Raw genomic sequence first — 22,543 nt, 5'->3', positions numbered from 1 at the left:
TTGACCCCATTCAGCCGAGTGTGAGCCTGTCAAACAGGTACTCTCCCATGCCATTGTCAGGGGCTCCCAGTCTCTTCAGGTTGGTGATGTGATCTCCCAGCTTCTTGATCATCTTCACTTGCTCATCCAAGTATTGCCTCTCCAGGAAGTCACACAGCTGGAAGAGAAAATTAATCCAGAGGATCAAAAGTGTCTGAAAGTGACCCCCATGACAGATGTGACCATCACAACCAGGTGGAGGTCCACTGAGGTGATGCATTTGTAAGTTTGTTTTACCAGCCTGCAGGAGGCTGCGAGAAGGTAATTGGATTTTTACCCAGAGAGTGCACAAACACACCACTTTCTTCCAAGAAGAAAGTTTACAAACTCACATGAGGGTCAGTGTGGCCAGAGGCGAGTTTGTGCAGATCCAGCAGACTCTGGTTCACATCCTTCTCCATCTGCAGAGCTCTCTGCATTGCCTCCAGACCACTGCCCCACTCATCCTGCTCTGGCTTCTGGAGGGAGGGAAGCAGGAACAGAAAGCACAGTTCAGCAGGCAGTTGTATCATTAGTCTACATCTGATCAGTTAGTTATCCCTCATCATTGTAGGGGAGGTACTGCAAACCAACTTGAATTTGAAGACAACAACTAGATTTTGTACTGAGGGAATAACAAATTTTCTAAACACATTCTACTGTTAATGTAGATTCTCAGAATTCACATGTAGAGAATAGGTACCAATGGAAGTAGTTCCTGGCTTCACTATTGTGGTGTTAGAAACATCTTCCAGATTCAGAAAGGCTGGACACTGCTACTTTCCACAGTGCAACAATTTCCTGTCTTAGCTTTTGTTACCTCATTCTGTCTGAAGGAGAGTCATTCACATTGATATCTACTCACTATTCTGGTTCCTCTCAATTGCCCTCATAAGTGCAGAGTATTTCCTTTCAACCTAAAGGAATCCTATTTTGGTGAACACCCTCCCCTTCACACAGTATTTGTTCAAGGCTAAAGCTAAATAGATGGAGATACCAGTCGATTGTAGCTGCTCACAAAAAGCTGCAAACAGAAGGCTTCAGAATCTAACCTTGATGTCCTGCAGGATGACTCGACCTCCACGTTTATTCTGGAATGCCATCAGTTTCTCAGCGTGTTCCCGTTCCTCATGGGACTGCTCCTTGAAGAACTCAGCAAAGTGATGCAGGGCAACATCATCCCGGTCAAAGTAAGAGAACTGTGGGGAGAGAGAGGCTAAAAGGAAACTGTCTGAAATTCATGAATGACACTCCTCACTCTGGAACTAACCTGGGCACCATCTGGATTCCACATTTAAGTGGTTAAAAAAACAGACAAAGCAGGAAGTCACCTTCCATGGATGATGAAGGGGAGAGCTGTCTAGAGCCATTAGACATCCCTGCTCTGCAGGTTAGAAACACTATTGTTCAGGAGGTGGAGACCAGTTCGGCCCCTGTCCAACTGAATGAAGGGACATGTGTTCATTAACACAACCAGAAAGCTCAGTCAGCAGTCTCATTATCACTATCACCCACCTGAATAACCGCAGTGTCCTACCACCCACTCCACAGAATTTTAACTGCTTTGTTAGAGAGAAAGAAAAAAAAACACATACATAGTCTGAAAATGTGCCCCTTTCCTCACATTGCATAGCTCAAAGCCACTTCTGAGAAAGGGTCAATGGACCCAGAGCTTGGATTTCTTCCAGCTCTGTAGAGCTTTTCTAGCTATTTTTGTTAGTGTTTAATGTCTAGCAGCAGCTGTTCTTTTAGTTCAGGGAACTTGACATCTTGAGCACAAGACAGTCCGGTGAATAGGGCAAGGTTTTAAAAAAGGAGTATATTTGTGTCAGGAAAAGCTTTTGTTGAGAAAAGGAATACAACCAAAGTTTTACAAAAATTAATTATTGACCAAGACCAGATCATCCCTCCAGAGTTAGATGAAAAAAATCACCAAGGGTTACATTGTCCAGAGACAGCAAGCTGGGCATCCACATCCAGGAGCCAGTTGGACATGAAGACAGTGGTCAAGTTTTGAACAGAGAGTCAGTGATAAGACCTGCACTAGATTGCAACAGGGGAAGGGCCACAGAAAATAATACATGTTACAGCTAATTCATTAACCCAGCATAAAAACCAAACAGGTCAACACTATCATAGCACAGGCTTCAATTCCACAAAGCTCACCAGGGAGAGGTAAACATAGGAGGAATAGAGCTCCAGGTTGATCTGCTTGTTAACAGCATCCTCACAGTCCTTGTGGTAGTTCTGACACACTCGGGAAACCATCTTCACTATTCCTGCTCACAAGCACCAAGAAAACTCTAGAACTAAGTCTCTCTCTCCCACAGGCTCTTGTATTTATAGTCCTGGGACCATCCTGCAGTCACACAGAGAGAGGCAGAACTGATGATGACTGACAGTTGCTGCTGGCCAATCAGGAACCACCCATGCATACAGGCACCAATGAGAGAGAGGGGGTGGGTGTGTTAAGCAGAGCTGATCAGAGGTGGAGATGAGAGCCAGGTCTGGATGGTTATTCTGTGATTGGAACAGCAGGAGGCCATTCGGCATCTCAAACCTTCTGCACCACTCACTCAGGTCATGGGTCATTTGGTTCTTTTTTAAAAGAAGTCAATTTGGTTTGAGAAAAGTTTTCACATTTTTTTTAATTAAGGTGGTTGTGAGCAACTGCATGAGGGATTCAATGAGGAAGAGGGGCATCAGTTTCTCAGCTTGTTGTGCTGGGATTTGGGAAAGAAAGTTGGGAAATTGTCTCTGGGTCATAGAAAATTGTAACAGTGTCAGCTGTGGAAAAGACAGGAAGGATGTTCCTGATTATGGGGGAGTTCAGGACCAGGGTTTGCAGTCTAAGGATACATTTAGAACTGAGGTGAGGAGAAATCTCTTCACCTCGGGGGGCGGGGTGGTGGATCCTGTGGAATTCTCTGCCACAGAAAAGGATTGAAGCCAAAACAGGAATTGGGGAGAGCTTTGAGGGCTGGATCAAAAGGGAATGCAGAGAGGGTGAGAATATGGTGCTGAGTTATGGAATCAGCCACAATCACATGGAATGGCAGAGCAGGCTGGAAGGGATGAATGGCCGACTCAACATTTATTTTCTATGATTCCACGTTTGTGCAACTAGCGCAGCCAGGGTCTTGTGGTTAAGGGGTCATGTCCCTAGCTGTGGACCAGGAGGCCTTGGTACAAGTTCCTACCAGATCCAGAGATCTTAAATCATCTCTACAGGCAGATTTAGAAAACAACCAGAACAGGTACAGGCACAAAGGACCGAATGGCCTCCTGCTGTGCCATAACAATTCTCCGATTCTGTGGTGGGTCTGTACCTGAGCAGAATCTCCCTGCCTCCAGCTCCTGCCTGTGGATTGTCACCTCGCAGTGATGGAAAGCCTCGAGTGTTCTGTTGGTTCTCAGAGTGATAAGTGAAGAGGATTTCACCTCCTGGCAGGGCCACCCAGGATGGTACGATCGAGGGGAGGGTCCTGATAAAGTGCAATGCAAAACCAGTCCCCAGCGGCCATCCAGGTGGAAGATAGGTGTGTGCGATCGTTGGCTGTGACAGTGGGTGTTGGTCAGCAGTGGGGGGATCCCCAGTCAACATTTCTTTGCCAGTGGAACTGGGTCTACCTTGTGTAAAGGACCATGTCTCTGCTGGCGTGTAACAGCTTTCCCACATGAAAGGTGCCTTGTACAGGTGGAATTCAAACCCCGTCCCCAAACTCTCAGAATTTCCTGAGTGGAAATTCAGAGCGTTTTTCACAACAGGAGGCCGTTCAGCCCACCGTTCCTGTAATAGCTTCTGAAAGAGCTACCTGATTAGTCTCACTTTCCAGCCCTATCTCTGTCACTCTCTAAATTCGTCACTTCCAAGGACATATCCAACTCTTGTTCTGAAACCAACCATGGAATCGACCTCCGTCACTCTCCCAGGCAGCACATTCCAAATCCGAACAACTTTCTGAGCAAAGAGTTTTCTAACCATTTCACTCTGATCTCCCCTACTGACAAACTGTGACCCCTCGTCACTGACAAGTCAACTGCTGAAATCAGAATATCCTGCTTTACTCTGACAAAATTGATCATAGTTTTGATCACGTCAATAAGGTCACCTACAAGGAGATTTCCCCCATTTTCCTTAATCTTTCCGTGTATCTAAAATTCCCCATTCCTGGGGTCATCGTAATAAATCACCTTTGAACACTTTTGAGGTTTTTCACATCCTTCCTTGAATGTCACGCCCAGAACTGAGTACATAATGGAAATGTGGTCTAACCAATGATTTGTAGAGGTGTAACATCAATTCGTTGCTTTTATCCTCGATGCCTCAATTTGAAAACTCAAGGTTCACAAAAGTGGCTCAATCTCCATTAATAACAGCTTCATCCTGCCTGACCACTTTCAGATAATCACATACTTGAAACTGAAAGTCGCTGAGCTCCTGTACTCACATCAGATTTGTAACATCGAGCCTGTTTTGACTTTGTGTTTCTTCGACAAAAATGCATTACTCACTTTTTTTTGTTGAAATTGGAAAGTGATTGGCAACATCAAACCTTGTGCAGTAAATATCTGTGTGTGCAGATATTGTCCTTTCCACAAAGAAATTGTTTTTGATATTATCCTGGATGATGTAATTCTAATGTGAAGATTGTCATCCCATTCTGCGCACAGTCCGAGATGATCATTGAGAAGAAATGGGTTCTTTCCTCTCTACCCTGTCAAATCCATTAATCCTCTGAAAATTATCAATTACAGCCATCCCTTAACCTTCTACACAGACGGACTGGACAAGCCGTTATCATGAATTAACCATCACTCTGTCCAGGTTACTTCCAGAAATTCTGTGCATAACCATCTTTGGGTCGAACCTGCCAGAACTGTGCACTCCGGCTGTGGTTGAACAGGAACTTGACCATTTCACCAAAACCTCTTCATCCAGAGGTATTTGAACCCCTCAGAGATCAGGGCCAACATTAGTTTAGAGAATGTGGTGACTTGCCTTCTTGCATTACTGTAGCCCATTTGGTGTAATCAAACCCATACTGCTGTTCGGGAGGGAACCTGGGAGCGATGTTTCCAACACCAGCTGATCGGTGGTTTGGTGTAGAACGTGGTGTTCCCACATATCATCTGCCCTTGTCCGATGGAAAGTAGTTACGGTTTTAAGAAGTTGGCTGAGGAGCTTTGGTGGATTCCTACAGCATTTGGTAGATGGTATATATTGCAGTCTCTGCGTATGTCAGTGGTGGAAGGATAGACGAAAGTGGCTGCTCGTTTGCTGGAGGCTGTCAACATTCTGGAGTGTTAGACTGCCACCTGTAATCCTGATACTGTCTGACTTGACAGAATTTCATGCACATCATTCTCTTTCCAGAAGAGATGGTCCCAACAAGCCTCTTCTGGTTCACTAATGTCCTTGTTCGTAAGAAACTGCCATCCTTACCTGATCGGGCCTTTGCGTAACGCCACAGGCAGAGCAAAGGGGTTTAATTTGAATTACTCATGGGCTGGGTGGGTAATCAGAGATGGATAATAAATGCTGCCCGTCAGTGATATCCTGATCCTGTTAAAGCACTTACACAAACCAGTCACATTGTAATTCAGGGCTGATTGATCGTGATTAGGCCCCCACAGTGCACTGTTTGGAGTCACAGGTCAGCCAGATCAGCTCTCCTGCTGAAGATTAATAAACGTAAAAATTGGAACTGCCGATTCTGCACATGGTATTTGTATTTTAGCTTGATTTTCCACCAGGCATCCTCAGTATTTGTCACCTCTTCGTTGCAGGGTAATAATAGAAATTATCACACAGGGAACGAGGTGGGCACCGCTTCATTCGCATGGCCGTTCCTAGACGTTAGCATTCTAAGAGAAGGTAGATTTTTCCTTCTCCTACATGTATAAAGGAAATACTGAAGAAACTAATTCCCTAGCTCTGGGAACAATGACATGAGCAATTGCTTATGTCAAAGAAAAAAAGAGACTGTGGAAAAGCATTGTATCTTAGTCTTGTAAGGAGGAATTTTACAAACTACTAAAATCACTAACATCTCGGCATGAGAACAAATTGCTGGAAAACACCTCACTGTCAGGCAACAAAGTCAATCAAGAGATGATTGAGTGTCTCATGTCCAGGTTCTGTTCAACCCTTCTCCCTACCAATGCTGCCCAACCTGAGATTTCCCAGCAGGTTGTGTTCCTGGTTTCCAGAATCTCCTTATTTAAAAGAGATGCAAACACATGGCCAAGGACAGTGCATTAGATCAGTGCCTACCCTTTAGGCAAAGGAATGATTTCAGTCAGTGTATTGATTAGAAGCTGGTCCTGCAAACTTGTCCCTGTGAGTACATGTCAGTAATGCTGATTTATCTGTCAACAACCTTACCAGTTATGGAATTTCCAATAAAAGGATTGCCCACTCAATCCCCAGACACAGCAGAATCAAACACTGATCAAGTTACTGGGGCAGGCATTGAATCAAAAGCTTGTCACAAAGAACAAAGGATTGATGATCAGACATTAAAACACAAAAAGCTCCAAGAACCAGAAGCTATGAAAATTACACACTGTGCTCAGTTCCATGGTGAACACTATTTTAATTTGCTCAGAGCACAACTAGTCATTTAGTAGAATGAGGTCACCTTGTACAACAGATATAGATATTGACCCCATTCAGCTGAGTGTGAGCCTGTCAAACAGGTACTCTCCCATGCCATTGTCAGGGGCTCCCAGTCTCTTCAGGTTGGTGATGTGATCTCCCAGCTTCTTGATCATCTTCATTTGCTCATCCAGGTAGTGCCTCTCCAGGAAGTCACACAGCTGGAAGACAAAGAGGGGAACTGGTTAAATCTGACCAAATGCAGCTTGGGAGACCGAGCAGTGAAGTGATGTCATGGAGATTGCCAAATACTTTCGAAAGTGCTCAGTTTTAGAAACAGGAGGATGTTGGTATAACCCAAGAAAACCCTCCACAATGTCAAATGAGATCTTGTGGCTAACAAAAAGGACCAAGTGTCTGATCACTGTTTTTATTCAGAAACCCAGATTTAAATACACCACACTCACATGAGGGTCTGTGTTGCCAGAGGCCAGTTTGTGCAGATCCAGCAGACTCTGGTTCACAACCTTCTCCATCTGCAGAGCTCTCTGCATTGCCTCCAGACCATTGCCCCACTCATCCTGCTCTGGCTTCTGGAGGGAGGGAAGCAGGAACAGAAAGCACAGCTCAGCAGGCAGTTGTATCATTAGTCTACATCTGATCAGTTAGTTATCCCGCATCATTGTAGGGGAGGTACTACAGGCCAACTTGACCTTGGTGAAACACCTGCTGTATTTGGTACTGTTCTTGAAGGGGACATTTCTAAACAGATCCTGCTATGCTGTGATCAGAGTGATATCAAGGCATCAGAAACATCTTGAGATGTATAAAGGCTTCATACTGATGCTTTCCGCACCTGAAAGATTTCTGTTTTCCCTTTTGACACCTCATGTTGTCCAAAGCAGCGTTAGACACCGATATGTGCTCACCATCCAGAATACTGGATTATCACAATTGCCAACTATTGTTCAATCACGTGCAAAAGTGTTTCCTTTTAGTGAAGGGAATCGTATTGTGGTGAGCAACCCCCCCATTCATACAGTATTTGCTCAGTCCTGAAGCTAAACAGATTGAGCGAGCCACAATTGAGTGGTATTTCACGAAAAGCTGCAAACAGAAGGCTTCAAAATCTAACCTTGATGTCCTGCAGGAGGATTCGGCCCCCACGTTTATTCTGGAAAGCCATCAGGTTCTCAGTGTGTTCCCGCTCCTCATGGGACTGCTCCTTGAAGAACTCAGCAAAGTGACGCAGGGCAACATCATCCCGGTCAAAGTAAGAGAACCGTGGGGAAGAGAAAGGCAGGAAAGGGAAACATATCTGATGTTAATCAATGGCACTCCTCAATCAGAAACTAACCTGGTCACTATCTTGATTCCACATTTAAGAACAAAGAAAATCACAGCACAGGAACAGGCCCTTCGGCCCTCCAAGCCTGCACCGATCGAGATCCTGTGTAAGTCTGTCATCTCTTTTCTAGGGTCAGTATCCCTTTGCTCCCTGCCCATCCATGTACCTGTCCTGATACATCTTAAAAAGACACTTGCGTGACTTCGTCTACCACCTCCACAGGCAAAGTGTGCCAGGCACCCTCCAACCTCTGCGTAAAGAGCTTGCCACACATCCACATGATAAATTGCCCGTAGCGTTCAGAAGTGTGGGGGGTTTTGGTGGGATGCTTCAAGGGCCAGTGTGGACATTTTTGGCTTAAAGGGCCTGTTTCCACACTGTAGGCAATCTAACCAAATCCCCTCTAAACTTTGCTCTTATTTTGAACTCATGACTCCGAGTCATTGAATCCCCGACTCTGGGAAAAAGCTTCTTGCTATTCACCTTGTCTATAGTTCTCATGATTTTGTTGACCTCAGTCAGGTTCCCCCCCGACCCCATCACCCTTCTAATGAAGATAATCTTAAATGCATTCATCTTTTATGTTATAGAACAGAGAACATGACAGCACAGTACAGGCCCTTCGGCCCTTGACGTTGTGCCGACCTGTCATACCGATCTGAAGCTCATCTAACCTACACTATTCCATGTACGTCCACATGCTTGTCCAATGACAACTTAAACGTACTTAACGTTGGTGAATCTCCTACCGTTGCAGGCAAAACGTTCCACACCCTTGCTATTCTCTGAGTAAAGAAACTACCTCTGACATCTGTCGTATATCTTTCACCCCTCAATTTAAAGCTATGCCCCTCGTGCTCGCTGTCTCCGTCTTGGGAAAAAGGCTCTCCCTATCCAACCTGTCTAACCCTTTGATTATCTTAGATGTCTCAATTAAGTCACCTCTCAACCTTCTTTTCTCTAACGAAAACAGCCTCAAGTCCCTCAGCCTTTGCTCGTAAGACTTTCCCTCCATACCAGGCAACATCCCAGTAAACCTCCTCTGCACCCTTTCCAAAACTTCCACATCCTTCTTATAATGCGGTGACCAGAACTGTACGCAATGCTACAAGTGCGGCCGCACAAGAGTTTTGTACAGCTGCAGCATAACCTCTTGGTTCCGGAACACGATCCCTGTATTCATAAAAGCTAAAACACTGTATGCCTTCTTAACAACCCTGTCAACCTGGGTGGCAACTTTCAAGGATCTGTGTACATGGTCACCGAGATCTCGCTGCTCATCTACACTACCAAGAATCTTACAGTACTTTGCCTTCCGGTTCCTCCTACCAAAGTGCATCACCTCACACTTGTCGGCATTAACCTCCATTTGCCACCTCTCAGCCCAGCTCTGCAACTTATCCACGTCTCTCTGTAACCTACAACATTCTTCGTCACTACCCACATCTCCACCGACCTTAGTGTCATCTGCAAATTTACTAACCCATCCTTCTACGTTTATAAAAATGACAAACAGCAGTGGACCCAACACGGACCCTTGCGGTACACCGCGAGTAACCGGTCTCCAGGATGAACATTTCCCATCAACCACCACCCTGTCTTCTTTCAGCAAGCCAATTTCTGATCCAAACTGCTATATCTCCCACAATCCCATTCCTCCGCATTTTGTACAATAGCCTACTGTGGGGAGCCTAATCGAACGCCTTGCCGAAATGCATATACACCACATCAACCGGTTTACTCTCATCTACCTGTTTGGTCATATGTTCCAATGGGAAAGTGATTGGCAACATCAACATCTTACCGAATAAATATCTAACTGCTCATTCACATATTATCCTTTCCAAAAAGCAGCTGTTTTTTGCTTTATCATGGATGATTTACTTCTACTGCTAGGAATGTCATCAAATTCCCCCCTCTCAGTCCTGGATGTGAATTGAAAAGAAGCAGGATCTCTCTATCTACCCTGTCAAATCCATGAATCCACTTGTAAATTTCAAGCACAGACATCCCGTCCACTTCTACATCGAGGGACTTGGGAAAACGATTATCATCGTAGCCAATTAACTTTCTGCCCAGGTTCATTCCAGAAATTCTGTGCATAAGCATCTTTGGATTGAACCTACTAGAACCATGCACTCGAGATGGAGTTGAGCTAGAACTTGACAATTTCACAAAAGGCGGCCCAGCCAGAGGTATTTGACCCGCTCGGAGATCACACCCACCATGAGAGAATGGGGTGGCTTTCCTTCTTTAATTGCTGTAGTCAGATCCACAATGTTCCTAGTGAGGGAATTCCAGGATTCTGATCCACCAACACTGGAGAATGGGGTGTTGTGTTTCCAACTCAGGATGGCAGGTAGCTTGATGGAGAACTTAGAGGGGGTGGTTTTCCCCTGTATCAGATGCCTTTCTCCCATGGCAAGTAATTAGGGCTTTGGAAAGTATTCTCAGGAGCTTTGGTGGATTTCTCCAGCTTTTGGGAGGCGGTACACAGTGTACTCCGTGTGTGTCAGTGGTGCAAAGAATGCATCTAGTGGCTGCTGGAGGCCATCAAGTTTCTGGAGTGGTGGAATGATCTCCTAATTCTGTGCGACAACTCTCTGGAGTTCTAGAATTAAGAAGCTGATGAGGAGCATTATATTCAGTGTCAAAAACCCATCCTTACCTGGCCTGCGTATGACGCTGCAACCACAGCCACGTGTGTGACTCTGACCTGGCCTTGGGGACAATGAGCAATGGATAAATAAATGGTGTCAGCTCAGAGACATCCTCATCCTTTAAATAAAGGAAACTGTCACCCCTGAGCACCAGTAATTAGGCAGCCATAGCACATTGCAGGTGGAGGTACATGCCGGTCAGCATACATCAGGAGAGCTTATTTCCTTGCTAAGCACACAAACTGCTGCTTTCTGCTAGTGGCATTTGCATTCTAGCTTTATTTTTACTAGGTGTCCTGAGCCTTTGGCATCTCTACATTGCAGAGCAATGATAGAAGTTCTACCACAGGGGCTCCAAGGTGGGCACTGCTGCATTACATAATGAGGATCATTGTCTAAAAGCAGAAAGACTGCTACACGAGAAAACAAATTTTGCCATTCTCCTACAATCAGGCAGTGCCCTTACTCCTTCCCCCACTGCAGCAAAAGAGAGTAAACTATTTCCCAGCTCTGGAAACAATTGCTTATCTAAAGTGCTAAAGATCAGTGCATCTTAGATGCTGGATGTTCCACTATATATTCCTGTTCAAAAGAGTGAAAGTATGCTCAAATTGCTAGATTTGAAGTGCGACAAAAAAATTGCTGGAAAGCCTCACAGGTCTGGCAACATCTGTCACGAGATGTGACTGTATCTTGGGTCCTGGGACTGAGAACAGTTCTCTCCACAGATGCTCCCCAAACCTGCTATTTCCTGCCCCTGCTTATTTACAAAAGAGACTTGAACATTGCCAAGGGCAGTGTCTAACATTGAGACAGGGGGCTGGTTTCACTGAAGATATTGACTAGAAGCTGGTTTGGAATAAAAAAGTCAATACAACACTGCTTACTAGCCAAAAACCCAAATTGAACACTTGTGGAATTTCCACTGCGAGGATTGCCCACCTAATTCCTACAAACAAGAGAAAAGGAGCAGACGACTGGGGCAGGCATTGAATCAAAGGGTAATCAGAACAGAAAAGGAATTAATGATCAGGTGTCAAACAGCAATACCAAGAGCCAGAAGCAGCTGTGAAATTATACAAAGTACTCAGTTCCATGGTGAACACTATTTTAATTTGCTCAGAGCACAACCAAGTTACTAGCATTATGTCACCATGTACAACAGACACATTATTGACCTCACTCAGCTGAGTGTGAGCCTGTCAAACAGGTACTCTCCCATGCCATTGTCAGGGGCTCCCAGTCTCTTCAGGTTGGTGATGTGATCTCCCAGCTTCTTGATCATCTTCACTTGCTCATCCAAGTAGTGCCTCTCCAGGAAGTCACACAGCTGGAAGACAAAATTAATCCAGAGGATCAAAAAGGTGTCTGAAAGTGACTTCCCATGACAGACGCGACCATCACCACCATGTGGAGGTCCACTTAGGTGATGCCTTTGAAAGGTTTTACCAGCCGGTAGGAGGCTGGGAGAAGGTAATTGGATTTTTAAACCAAGAGAGAGTGCACAAACACATCACTTTCTTCCAAGGAAGAGAGAGAATACAGTTTACAAACTCACATGAGGGTCCATGTGGCCAGAGGCCAGTTTGTGCAGATCCAGCAGACTCTGGTTCACATCCTTCTCCATCTGCAGAGCTCTCTGCATTGCCTCCAGACCATTGCCCCACTCATCCTGCTCTGGCTTCTGGAGGGAGGGAAGTGGGAACAGAAAGCAGAGTTCAGCAGGCAGTTGTATCATTAGTCTACATCGGTTAGTTATCCCTCATCATTGTAGGAGGTACTACAAACAAACTTGAATTTGTTCAAGACAACTAGATTTTGTACTGAGGGAATAAGAAATTTTCTAAACACATTCTACTGTTCATGTCGATTCTCAATTCACATGCAGAGAATAGGCTTCACGATTGTGGTGTTAGAAACATCTTCTAGATTCTGAAAGGCTGGACACTGCTACTTTCCACACTGCAACAATTTCCTGTCTCAGCTTTTGTTCCCTCAGTCTGTCTAAAGGAGAGTCATTCACATTGATATCTACTCACTATTCTGGTGAGTCTCAATTGATGATTATTTCCTGTCACCTAAAGGAAGCCTATTTTGCAGAACAACCTCCCCTTCATACAGTATTTGTTCAATGCTAAAGCTAAATAGAGGGAGATACCAGTCGATTGTAGCTGCTCACAAAGAGCTACACAAACAGAAGGCTTCAGAATCCAACCTTAATGTCCTGCAGGAGGACTCGACCTCCACGTTTATTCTGGAATGCCATCAGTTTCTCAGCGTGTTCCCGTTCCTCATGGGACTGCTCCTTGAAGAACTCAGCAAAGTGATGCAGGGCAACATCATCCCGGTCAAAGTAAGAGAACTGTGGAGGGAGGGAGGGAGGGAGAGAGGTTAAAAGGAAACTGTCTGAAATTCGTGAATGACACTCCTCACTCAGGAAATAACCTGGGCACCATCTTGATTCCACATTTAAGTGGTAAAAAAACAGGCAAAGCAGGAAGTCACCTTCCATGGATTATAACCCAAACAACAGATACTAAAGCAGCCTTTGTGCAGATATTTCACCAGCTTTCTGGAAATCAAGGACAAAAAGCAAATGCAATCCCTGGCCTGTGTGAGCGAGAAAGAGAGACAGTACATGTGGCATGGTGCCTGATGAAGTGGAGAGCTATCTATAGACATTAGACATCCCTGCTCTGCAGGTTAGAAACACTATTGTTCAGGAGGTGGAGACCAGTTAGGCCCCTGTCCAACTGAATGAAGGGACATGTGTTCGTGAACACAGCCAGAAAGCTCAGTCAGCAGCCTCATTATCACCATCACCCACCTGAATAACCCCAGTGTCCTACCATCCACTCCACAGAATTCTAACTGCTTTGTTAGAGAGAGAAAAAAAAATCACATACATAGTGTGAAAGTGTGCCTCTTTCCTCACATTGCATAGCTCAAAGCCACTTGAGAAAGGGTCAGTGGACCCAGAGCTTGGTTTTCAACCAGATGTTTAGAGCTTTTCTGTTGGTGTTTAGTGTCCAGCAGCTGCTGTTCTTTTAGTTCAGGGAACTTTACATCTTGAGCACAAGACAGTCTGGTGAATGGGGCAAGGTTTTAAACAAAAAGGAGTATATTTGTGTCAGGAAAAGTTTCCACCAGGGAAAGCTTTTGTTGAGAAAAGGAATGCAACCAATTTTAAAATTTAGTTATTGACAAAGACCACATCATCCCTCCAGAGTTAGATGAAAAATCACCAAGGGTTACATTGTCCAGAGACAGCAAGCTGGGCATCCACATCCAGGAGGCAGTTGGACATGAAGACAATGTTCAGGTTTTGAACAGAGAGTCAGTGTTAAGGCCTGCACTAGATTGCAACAGGGGAAGGGCCACAGAAAATAATACATGTTACAGCTAATTCATTAACTCAGCATAAAAACCAAACAGGTCAACACTATCATAGCACAGGCTTCAATTCCACAAAGCTCACCATGGAGAGGTAAACATAGGAGGAATAGAGCTCCAGGTTGATCTGCTTGTTAACAGCATCCTCACAGTCCTTGTGGTAGTTCTGACACACTTGGGAAACCATCTTCACTATTCCTGCTCACAAGCAGCAAGAAAACTCTAGAACTAAGTCTCTCTCTCCCACAGGCTCTTGTATTTATAGTCCTGGGACCATCCTGCAGTCACACAGAGAGAGGCAGAACTGATGATGACTGACAGTTGCTGCTAGCCAATCAGGAACCACCCCTGCATACAGGCACCAATGAGAGAGAGGGGGAGGGTGTGTTAAGCAGAGCTGATCAGAGGTGGAGATGAGAGCCAGGTCTGGATGGTTATTCTGTGATTGGAACAGCAGGAGGCCATTCGGCATCTCAAACCTTCTGCAGCACTCAATCAGGTCATAGATCATTTGGTTCTTTTCTAAAAGAAGTCAATTTGGTTTCAAAAAAGTTACACATTTTTTAAAAATTAAGGTGGTTGTGAGCAACTGCACGAGGGATTCAATGAGGAAGAGGGGCATCAGTTTCTCAGCTTGTTGTGCTGGGATTTGGGAAAGAAGGGTGGGAAATTGTCTCTGGGTCATAGAAAAATTATAACAGTGTCTGCTGTGGAAAAGACAGGAAGGATGTTCCTGATTATGGGGGAGGCCAGGACCAGGGTTTGCAATCTAAGGATACGTTTAGGACTGAGGTGAGGAGAAATCTCTTCACCTCGGGGGGCGAAGTGGTGGAACCTGTGGAATTCTCTGCCACAGAAAACGATTGAAGCCAAAACAGGAATTGGGGAGAGCTTTGAGGGCTGGATCAAAGGGGATTGCAGAGAGGGTGAGAATATGGTGCCGAGTTATGGAATCAGCCACAATCACATGGAATGGCAGAGCCGGCTGGAAGGGATGAATGGCCGACTCAACATTTCTTTTCTATGATCCTATGTTTCTGCAACCAGCGCAGCTAGGGTCTTGTGGTTTAGGGGTAATGTCCCTAGCTGTGGACCAGGAGGCCTTGGTACAAGTTCCTACCAGATCCAGAGCTCTTAAATCATCTCTACAGGCAGATTTAGAAAACAACCAGAACAGGTACAGGCACAAAGAACCGAATGGCCTCCTGCTGTGCCATAACAATTCTCCGATTCTGTGGCGGGTCTGTACCTGAGCAGAATCTCCCTGCCTCCAGCTCCTGCCTGTGGATTGTCACCTCGCAGTGATGGAAAGCCTCGAGTGTTCTGTTGGTTCTGAGAGGGATACCTGAAGAGGATTTCACCTCCTGGCAGGGCCACCCTGGACGGTACGATCGAGGGGAGGCTCCTGATAAGGTGCAATGCAAAACCAGTCCCCAGCGGCCATCCAGGTGGAAGATAGGTGTGTGCGATCGTTGGCTGTGACAGTGGGTGTTGGCCAGCAGTGGGGGGATCCCCAGTCAACATTTCTTTGCCAGTGGAACTGGGTCTACCTTGTGTAAAGGACCATGTCTCTGCTGATGTGTAACAGCTTTCCCACATTAAAGGTGCCTTGTACAGGTGGAATTCAAACCCCGTCCCCAAACTCTCAGAATTTCCTGGGTGGAAATTCAGAGCGTTCTTCACAACAGGAGGCCGTTCAGCCCACCGTTCCTGTATTAGCTTCTGAAAGAGCTACCTGATTAGTCCCACTTTCCAGCCCTATCTCTGTCCCTCTCTAAATTCGTCACTTCCAAGGACATATCCAACTCTTGTTTTGAAACCACCCATGGAATCGACCTCCGTCACTCTTCCAGGCAGCACATTCCAAATCCGAACAACTTTCTGAGCAAAGAGGTTTCTTCCCATTTCACTCTGATCTCCCCTACTGACAAACTGTGACCCCTCGTCACTGACAAGTCAACTGCTGAAATCAGAATATCCTTTTTACTCTATCAAAATTGTTCATAGTTTTGATCATGTCAACAAGGTCACCTGTAAGGAGATTTAGCCCATTTTCCTTCATCTTTCTGTGTATCTAAAATTCCTCATTCCTGGGGTCATTCTAATAAATCTCCTTTGAACTCTTTTGAGGTTTTTCATGTCGTGCCTTGAATGCCATGCCCAGAACTGAGTACATAATGGAAATGTGGTCTAACCAATGATTTGTACAGGTGCAATATCAATTCATTGCTTTTATTCTCGATGCCTCAATTTGAAAACACAAGGTTCACATAGGTGGCTCAATCTCCATTAATAACAGCTTCATCCTGCCTGACCACTTTCAGATAATCGCATACTTGAAACCGAAAGCCTCTGAGCTCCTGTACTCACATCAGATTTGTAACATCGAGCCTGTTTTGTCTTTCTGTGTTTCTTGGACAAAAATGCATTACTCATTTTTTTTTTCATGTCTTGAAATTGGAAAGTGATTGGCAACATCAAGCCTTGTGCAGTAAATATCTGTGCGTGCAAATGTTGTCCTTTCCACAAAGTAACTGTTTTTGACATGATCCTGGATGATGTAGTTCTCATGTGAAGATTGTCATCCCATTCTACGCACAGTCCGAGATGATCATTGAGAAGAAATGGGTTCTTTCCTCTCTACCCTGTCAAATCCGTTAGTCCTCTGAACAATATCAGTTACAGCCATCCCTTAACCTTCTACACAGAGGGACTGGACAAGCCATTATGATGAATTAACCATCTCTCTGTCCAGGTTACTTCCAGAAATTCTGTGCATGACCATTGTCGGGGTCGTACCTGCCAGAACTGTGCACTCCGGCTGTGGTTGAACAGGAACTTGACAATTTCACCAATACCTCTCCATCCAGAGGTATTTGAACCCCTCAGAGATCAGGGCTAACATTAGTTTCGAGAACGTGGTGACTTTCCTTCTTGCGTTACTGTTGCCCATTTGGTGTAGGCAAAGCCATACTGCTGTTAGGGAGGGAATGTGGGGCTATGTTTCCAACGCCAGATGAGCAGTGGCTTAGTGTAGAACGTGGAGAGGCATGGTGTTCCCACATTTCTGCGGCCCTTGTCCGATGGAAAGTAGTTATGGTTTTAAGAAGTTGTCTGAGGAGCTTTGGTGGATTCCTACAGCATTTGGTAGATGGTATATATTGCAGTCTCTGCGTATGTCAGTGGTGGAAGGATTGACTAAAGTGGCTGCTCGTTTGCTGGAGGCTGTCAACATTCTGTAGTGTTAGACTGCTACCTGTTTTCCTGATTCTGTCTGACATCACTGAATTTCCTGCACATCATTCTCATTCCAGAAGTGATGGTGCAAACAAGCCTCTTCTAGTTCACTAATGTCCTTGTTTGTAAGAAACTGCCATCCTTACCTGCTCTGGCTTATGTGTAACCCCACGGCCACAGCAAAGGGGTTTAATTTGAATTACTCATGGGCTGGGTGGGTAATCAGAGATGGATAATAAATGCTGCCCGTCAGTGATAGCCTGATCCTGTTAAAGCACTTACACAAACCAGTCACATTGTAATTCAGGGCTGATTGATAGTGATTAGGCCCCCAGCGTGCACTGTGTGGAGTCACAGATCAGCCAGTCGACAGCAGGCGATCTGATCTGCTTGAAAATTGAAACTGCTGATTTCTGCATATGCTCGTTGCATTTTAGCTTGCTTTTGCACCAAGCATCCTCAGTATTTGTCACCTCTTCGTTGCAGGGTAATAATAGAAATTATCACACAGGCAACAAGGGGGGCACTGCTTCATTCCCAACGCAGTTCCTCATCATCTTTAGCATTGTAAGACAAGGTAGATGTTTCCTTTCTCTTACATGTAAGAAGGAGATACTGAAGAAACTAATTCCCTAGCTCAGGGAAGAGTGCAATAAGCAATTGCTTATGTCAAAGAAAAAAACTGCGGAAAAGCATTCTATCTTACTCTTTGGGAGGAGGAATTTTACGATTTACGAAAATGAGTAACACCAAGGCATTAGAACAAATTGCTGGAAAACACCTCACTGTCAGGGAACAAAATCAAACAAGAGATGATCACGTGTCTCATGGCCAGGTTCTGTTCAACCCTTCTCCCTCCCAATGCTGCCAAACCTGAGATTTCCCAGCAGGTTTTGATCCTGGTTTCCAGAATCTGCTTATTTAAAAAGAGACCCAAACACATGACCAAGGGCAGTGCATTAGATCAGTGCCTACCCTTTAGGCAAAGGACTGATTTCAGTCAGTGCATTGATTGGAAGCTGGTCCTGCAAACTTGTCCCTGCGAGTAGATGTCAGTAATGCTGACTTATCTGTCAACAACCTTACCAGTTATGGAATTTCCAATAAAAGGATTGCCCACTCAATCCCCAGACACAGCAGAATCAAACACTGAGCAAGTTACTGGGGCAGGCATTGAATCAAAGGATGTCACAAAGAACAAAGGATTGATGATCAGACATGACAGCACAAAAAGCTCCAAGAACCAGAAGCTATGGAAATTACACACTGTACTCAATTCCATGGTGAATACTATTTTAATTTGCTCAGAGCACAACTAGTCATTTAGTAGAATGAGGTCACCATGTACAACAGATATAGATATTGACCCCATTCAGCTGAGTGTGAGCCTGTCAAACAGGTACTCTCCCATGCCATTGTCAGGGGCTCCCAGTCTCTTCAGGTTGGTGATGTGATCTCCCAGCTTCTTGATCATCTTCACTTGCTCATCCAAGTAGTGCCTCTCCAGGAAGTCACACAGCTGGAGAAAGCAAAGAGGGGAACTGGTTAAATCCAACAAAATACAGCTTGCGAGACCAAACAGTGAAGTGATGTCATGGAGATTGCCAAATACACTCGAGAAAGTGCTCAGTTTTAGAAACAGGATGATCTTGGTATAACCCAAGAAAACCCTCCACAATGTCAAAGGAGATCTTGTGGCTAACGAAAAGGACCAAGTGTCTGATCCCTGTTTTTAATTCAAAATCCCTGATTTAATACACCACACTCACATGAGGGTCCATGTGGCCAGAGGCTAGTTTGTGCAGATCCAGCAGACTCTGGTTCACATCCTTCTCCATCTGCAGAGCTCTCTGCATTGCCTCCAGACCATTGCCCCACTCATCCTGCTCTGGCTTCTGGAGGGAGGGAAGCAGGAACAGAAAGCACAGCTCAGCAGGCAGTTGTATCATTAGTCTACATCTGATCAGTTAATTATCCCTCATCATTGTAGGGGAAGTACTACAGGCCGACTTGACCTTGGTGAAACACCTGCTGTATTTGGTACTGTTCTTGAAGGGGACATTTCTAAACAGATCCTGCTATGCTGTGATCAGAGTAATCACAAGGCATCGGAAACATCTGCTAGATGTATTAAGGCTTCATACTGATGCTTTCCACACCTGAAAGATTTCTGTTTTCCCTTTTGACACCTCATCTTGTCCAAAGCAGCGGTAGACACCGATATTTGCTCACCATCCAGAATACTGGATTATCACAATTGCCAACTATTGTTCAATCACGTGCAAAAGTGTTTCCTTTTAGTGAAGGGAATCGTATTGTGGTGAGCAACCCCCCCATTCATACAGTATTTGCTCAGTCCTGAAGCTAAACAGATTGAGCTAGCCACAATGGAGTGGTATTTCACAAAAAGCTGCAAAAGAAAGCTTTGGAATCCAACCTTGATGTCCTGCAGGAGGATTCGGCCTCCACGTTTATTCTGGAAAGCCATCAGTTTCTCAGCGTGTTCCCGCTCCTCATGGAACTGCTCCTTGAAGAACTCAGCAAAGTGACGCAGGGCAACATCATCCCGGTCAAAGTAAGAGACCTGTCGGGGGAAAGAGGCAATAAAGGGAAATGTCTGAAATACATCAATGCCTCTTCTCAGATACTAACCCAGTTACCATCTTGACTCCACATTTAAGTGGGCAAAACTAGAGAGAGCCAGGAAGTCACCTTCCATGGATTATAACCCATGTAACAGATACTTAGCCAGACTTCTGGAAATAGAGAACAAAAACCAAATGCAATCCCTCACCTGTGTTTTGCTAAAATGGTGCGATAGAGTGTGGCATGGTGCACAATGAAGGGGACAGCTGTCTATAGCTATTAGATATCCCTGTTCTGCAGGTGATAAAACACTATTGTTCGCGAGGTGGAGACTAGTTAGGCCCCTATCCAACTGAATGAAATGCTATGAATAATGCAGTCAGTCATTAACACAGCCAGAAATCTCAGTCAGCAGCCTCATTATCACCATCACCCACCTGAATAACCCTAGTGTCCTACCACCCACTCCACACAGAATTCTAACTGCTTTGTTGTACACGAGTTAATATTTCAAGTGTGTGCCACTTTTCATAGCTCACAAAACACACTGAGCAAGGGTCAGTGGACCCAAAATTTGACCGGATTTCTTCCACCATTCCTTGCAGATCTGTAGAACTTTTCTAGCTATTCTTGTTGCTGTTTGATTTCCAGCAGTTGCTGTCTTTAGTTAAGGGAACTTTAGATCTTGAACATAAGCCAGTCTGGCAAATGGGGCAAGGTTCAAACAAAAGGATACATTTGTGTCCTACCAGGGAAGGTTTTCTGAAGAAAAAGGGATATAACCAAGTTAAATTTATCAGCAAAACCAGCTCAACCCTCCAGAGTTCAATGAAAACAATCACCAAGGGCTACACTGTCCCAAGATGGACAACTGGGGATCCACACCCAGGAGCCAGTTGTATATTAAGACAGTGTTCAAAACCTGAACAGAGAGTCAGTGTTAGGACTTGCACGAGATTGCATCAGGGGAAGGGCCACAGAAAACAATACATGCTACGGCTAAGTCATTAACCCAGCATAAAAACCCCAAACAGGTCAACACTTATCACACAGGCTTCAATTCCACAAAGCTCACCATGGAGAGGTAAACATAGGAGGAATAGAGCTCCAGGTTGATCTGCTTGTTAACAGCATCCTCACAGTCCTTGTGGTAGTTCTGACACACTCGGGAAGCCATCTTCACTATTCCTGCTCACAATCACAAGGACAACTCTGGAACAAAGGCCTCAATCCCCAAAGCTGTTGTGTTTCTACTCCTGAGACAACCGGCACTCACCCAGAGGGAGACCGAACTGATGATGACTGACAGTTGCTGCTAGCCAATCAGGAACCACCCATGCATAGAGGCACCAATGAGAGAGAGGGGGAGGGTGTGTTAAGCAGAGCTGATCAGAGGTGGAGATGAGAGCCAGGTCTGGATGGTTATTCTGTGATTGGAACAGCAGGAGGCCATTCGGCATCTCAAACCTTCTGCACCACTCACTCAGGTCATGGGTCATTTGGTTCTTTTTTAAAAGAAGTAAATATGGTTTGAGAAAAGATTGCTCGTTTTGTTTTTAAATTATGGTGGTTGTGATCAACTGCACAAGGGACTCATTGAGGAAGGGGAGTGTCAGTTTCTCAGCCTGTTGTGCTGGGATTTGGGAAAGAAAGGTGGGAAATTGGCTCGGGGTCATCGAAAATTGTCATAGTGTCAGCTGTGGAAAAGACAGGAAGGATGTTCCTGATGATGGAAAAGTTTAGGATCAGGGGTCACAGCCTAAGGACACATTTAGGACTGAGATGAGGAGAAATCTCTTCACCGAGAGAGTGGGGGTCCTGTGGAATTCTGTGCCACAGAAAACATTTGAGGCCAAAACTTTGAATGTTTTCCAGGAGCAGTTGGGTGTAGCTTTGAGGGCTGCTGGGATCAAAGAGTATGGAGAGAGAGAGGGAAGATGGGAATGAGTTAGGGGATCAACTTTCTGAGCAAAGAGGTTTCTTCCCATTTCACTCTGATCTCCCCTATTGACAAACTGTGAACTCTCGTCACTGACAAGTCAACTGCTGAAATCAGAATATCCTGTTTACTCTATCAAAATTGTTCATAGTTTTGATCACGTCAACAGGGTCACCTCTCAATAAGGTCACCTGCAAGGAAATTCACCCCATTTTCCTTAATCTTTCCGTGTATCTAAAATTCCTCATTCCTGGGGTCATTCTGATAAATCTCCTTTGAACTCTTTTGGAGGTTCTTCTTGTCCTTCCTTGAATGCCACGCCCAGAACTGAGTACATAATTGAAATGTGGTCTAACCAATGATTTGTAGAGGTGTAACATCAATTCGTTGCTTTTATACTCGATGCCTCAATTTGAAAACACAAGGTTCATAGAACAATACAGCGCAGAACGGGCCCTTCGGCCCTCGATGTTGTGCCGACCTGTGAGCTAATCCAAGCCCCACCTCCTACACCATCCCGTCATCATCCATATGCTTATCCAAGGACTGTTTAAATGCCCCTAACGTGGCTGAGTTAACTACATTGGCAGGCAGGGCTTTCCACGCCCTTACCACTCTCTGAGTAAAGAACCTGTCTCTGACAAATGTCTTAAATGTATCACCCCGCAATTTGTAGCTATGCCCCCTTGTACAAGTTGAAGTCATCATCCTCGGAAAAAGACTCTCACTGTCCACCCTATCTAATCCTCTGATCATCTTGT

At 45.0% G+C, this 22,543-nt stretch overlaps 3 protein-coding genes across 3 annotated transcripts; all 3 read right to left on the bottom strand.

Moving 5' to 3' along the window:
• LOC132206586 (ferritin, heavy subunit-like) lies at positions 1–2,286 on the bottom strand. Its single transcript, XM_059640822.1, has 4 exons — positions 2,185–2,286; positions 1,071–1,217; positions 372–497; positions 1–157 (listed from the first exon to the last, which is right to left on the bottom strand). The coding sequence occupies exons 1-4, from the start codon at positions 2,284–2,286 to the stop codon at positions 11–13; spliced, it is 522 nt and encodes a 173-aa protein (XP_059496805.1). The 3' UTR covers positions 1–10.
• Positions 2,287–11,810: 9,524 nt separating this feature from the next.
• On the bottom strand, positions 11,811–14,207 carry LOC132206460 (ferritin, middle subunit-like). The gene is made up of 4 exons (XM_059640642.1): positions 14,106–14,207; positions 12,843–12,989; positions 12,186–12,311; positions 11,811–11,957 (listed from the first exon to the last, which is right to left on the bottom strand). The coding sequence occupies exons 1-4, from the start codon at positions 14,205–14,207 to the stop codon at positions 11,811–11,813; spliced, it is 522 nt and encodes a 173-aa protein (XP_059496625.1).
• A 4,422-nt stretch (positions 14,208–18,629) lies between these two features.
• LOC132206373 (ferritin, heavy subunit-like) lies at positions 18,630–21,020 on the bottom strand. Its single transcript, XM_059640432.1, has 4 exons — positions 20,919–21,020; positions 19,695–19,841; positions 19,027–19,152; positions 18,630–18,776 (listed from the first exon to the last, which is right to left on the bottom strand). Exons 1-4 carry the CDS (start codon positions 21,018–21,020, stop codon positions 18,630–18,632), a joined length of 522 nt encoding a protein of 173 aa, XP_059496415.1.
• Positions 21,021–22,543: the final 1,523 nt, after the last annotated feature.

The sequence above is a fragment of the Stegostoma tigrinum genome, chromosome 38 (assembly GCF_030684315.1).
Source record: "Stegostoma tigrinum isolate sSteTig4 chromosome 38, sSteTig4.hap1, whole genome shotgun sequence".
In the NCBI taxonomy this organism is placed as follows: domain Eukaryota; kingdom Metazoa; phylum Chordata; class Chondrichthyes; order Orectolobiformes; family Stegostomatidae; genus Stegostoma; species Stegostoma tigrinum.
The sequence above is the reverse complement of the archived record's forward strand: the minus strand, read 5'-3'. Positions and strand labels throughout refer to the sequence as shown.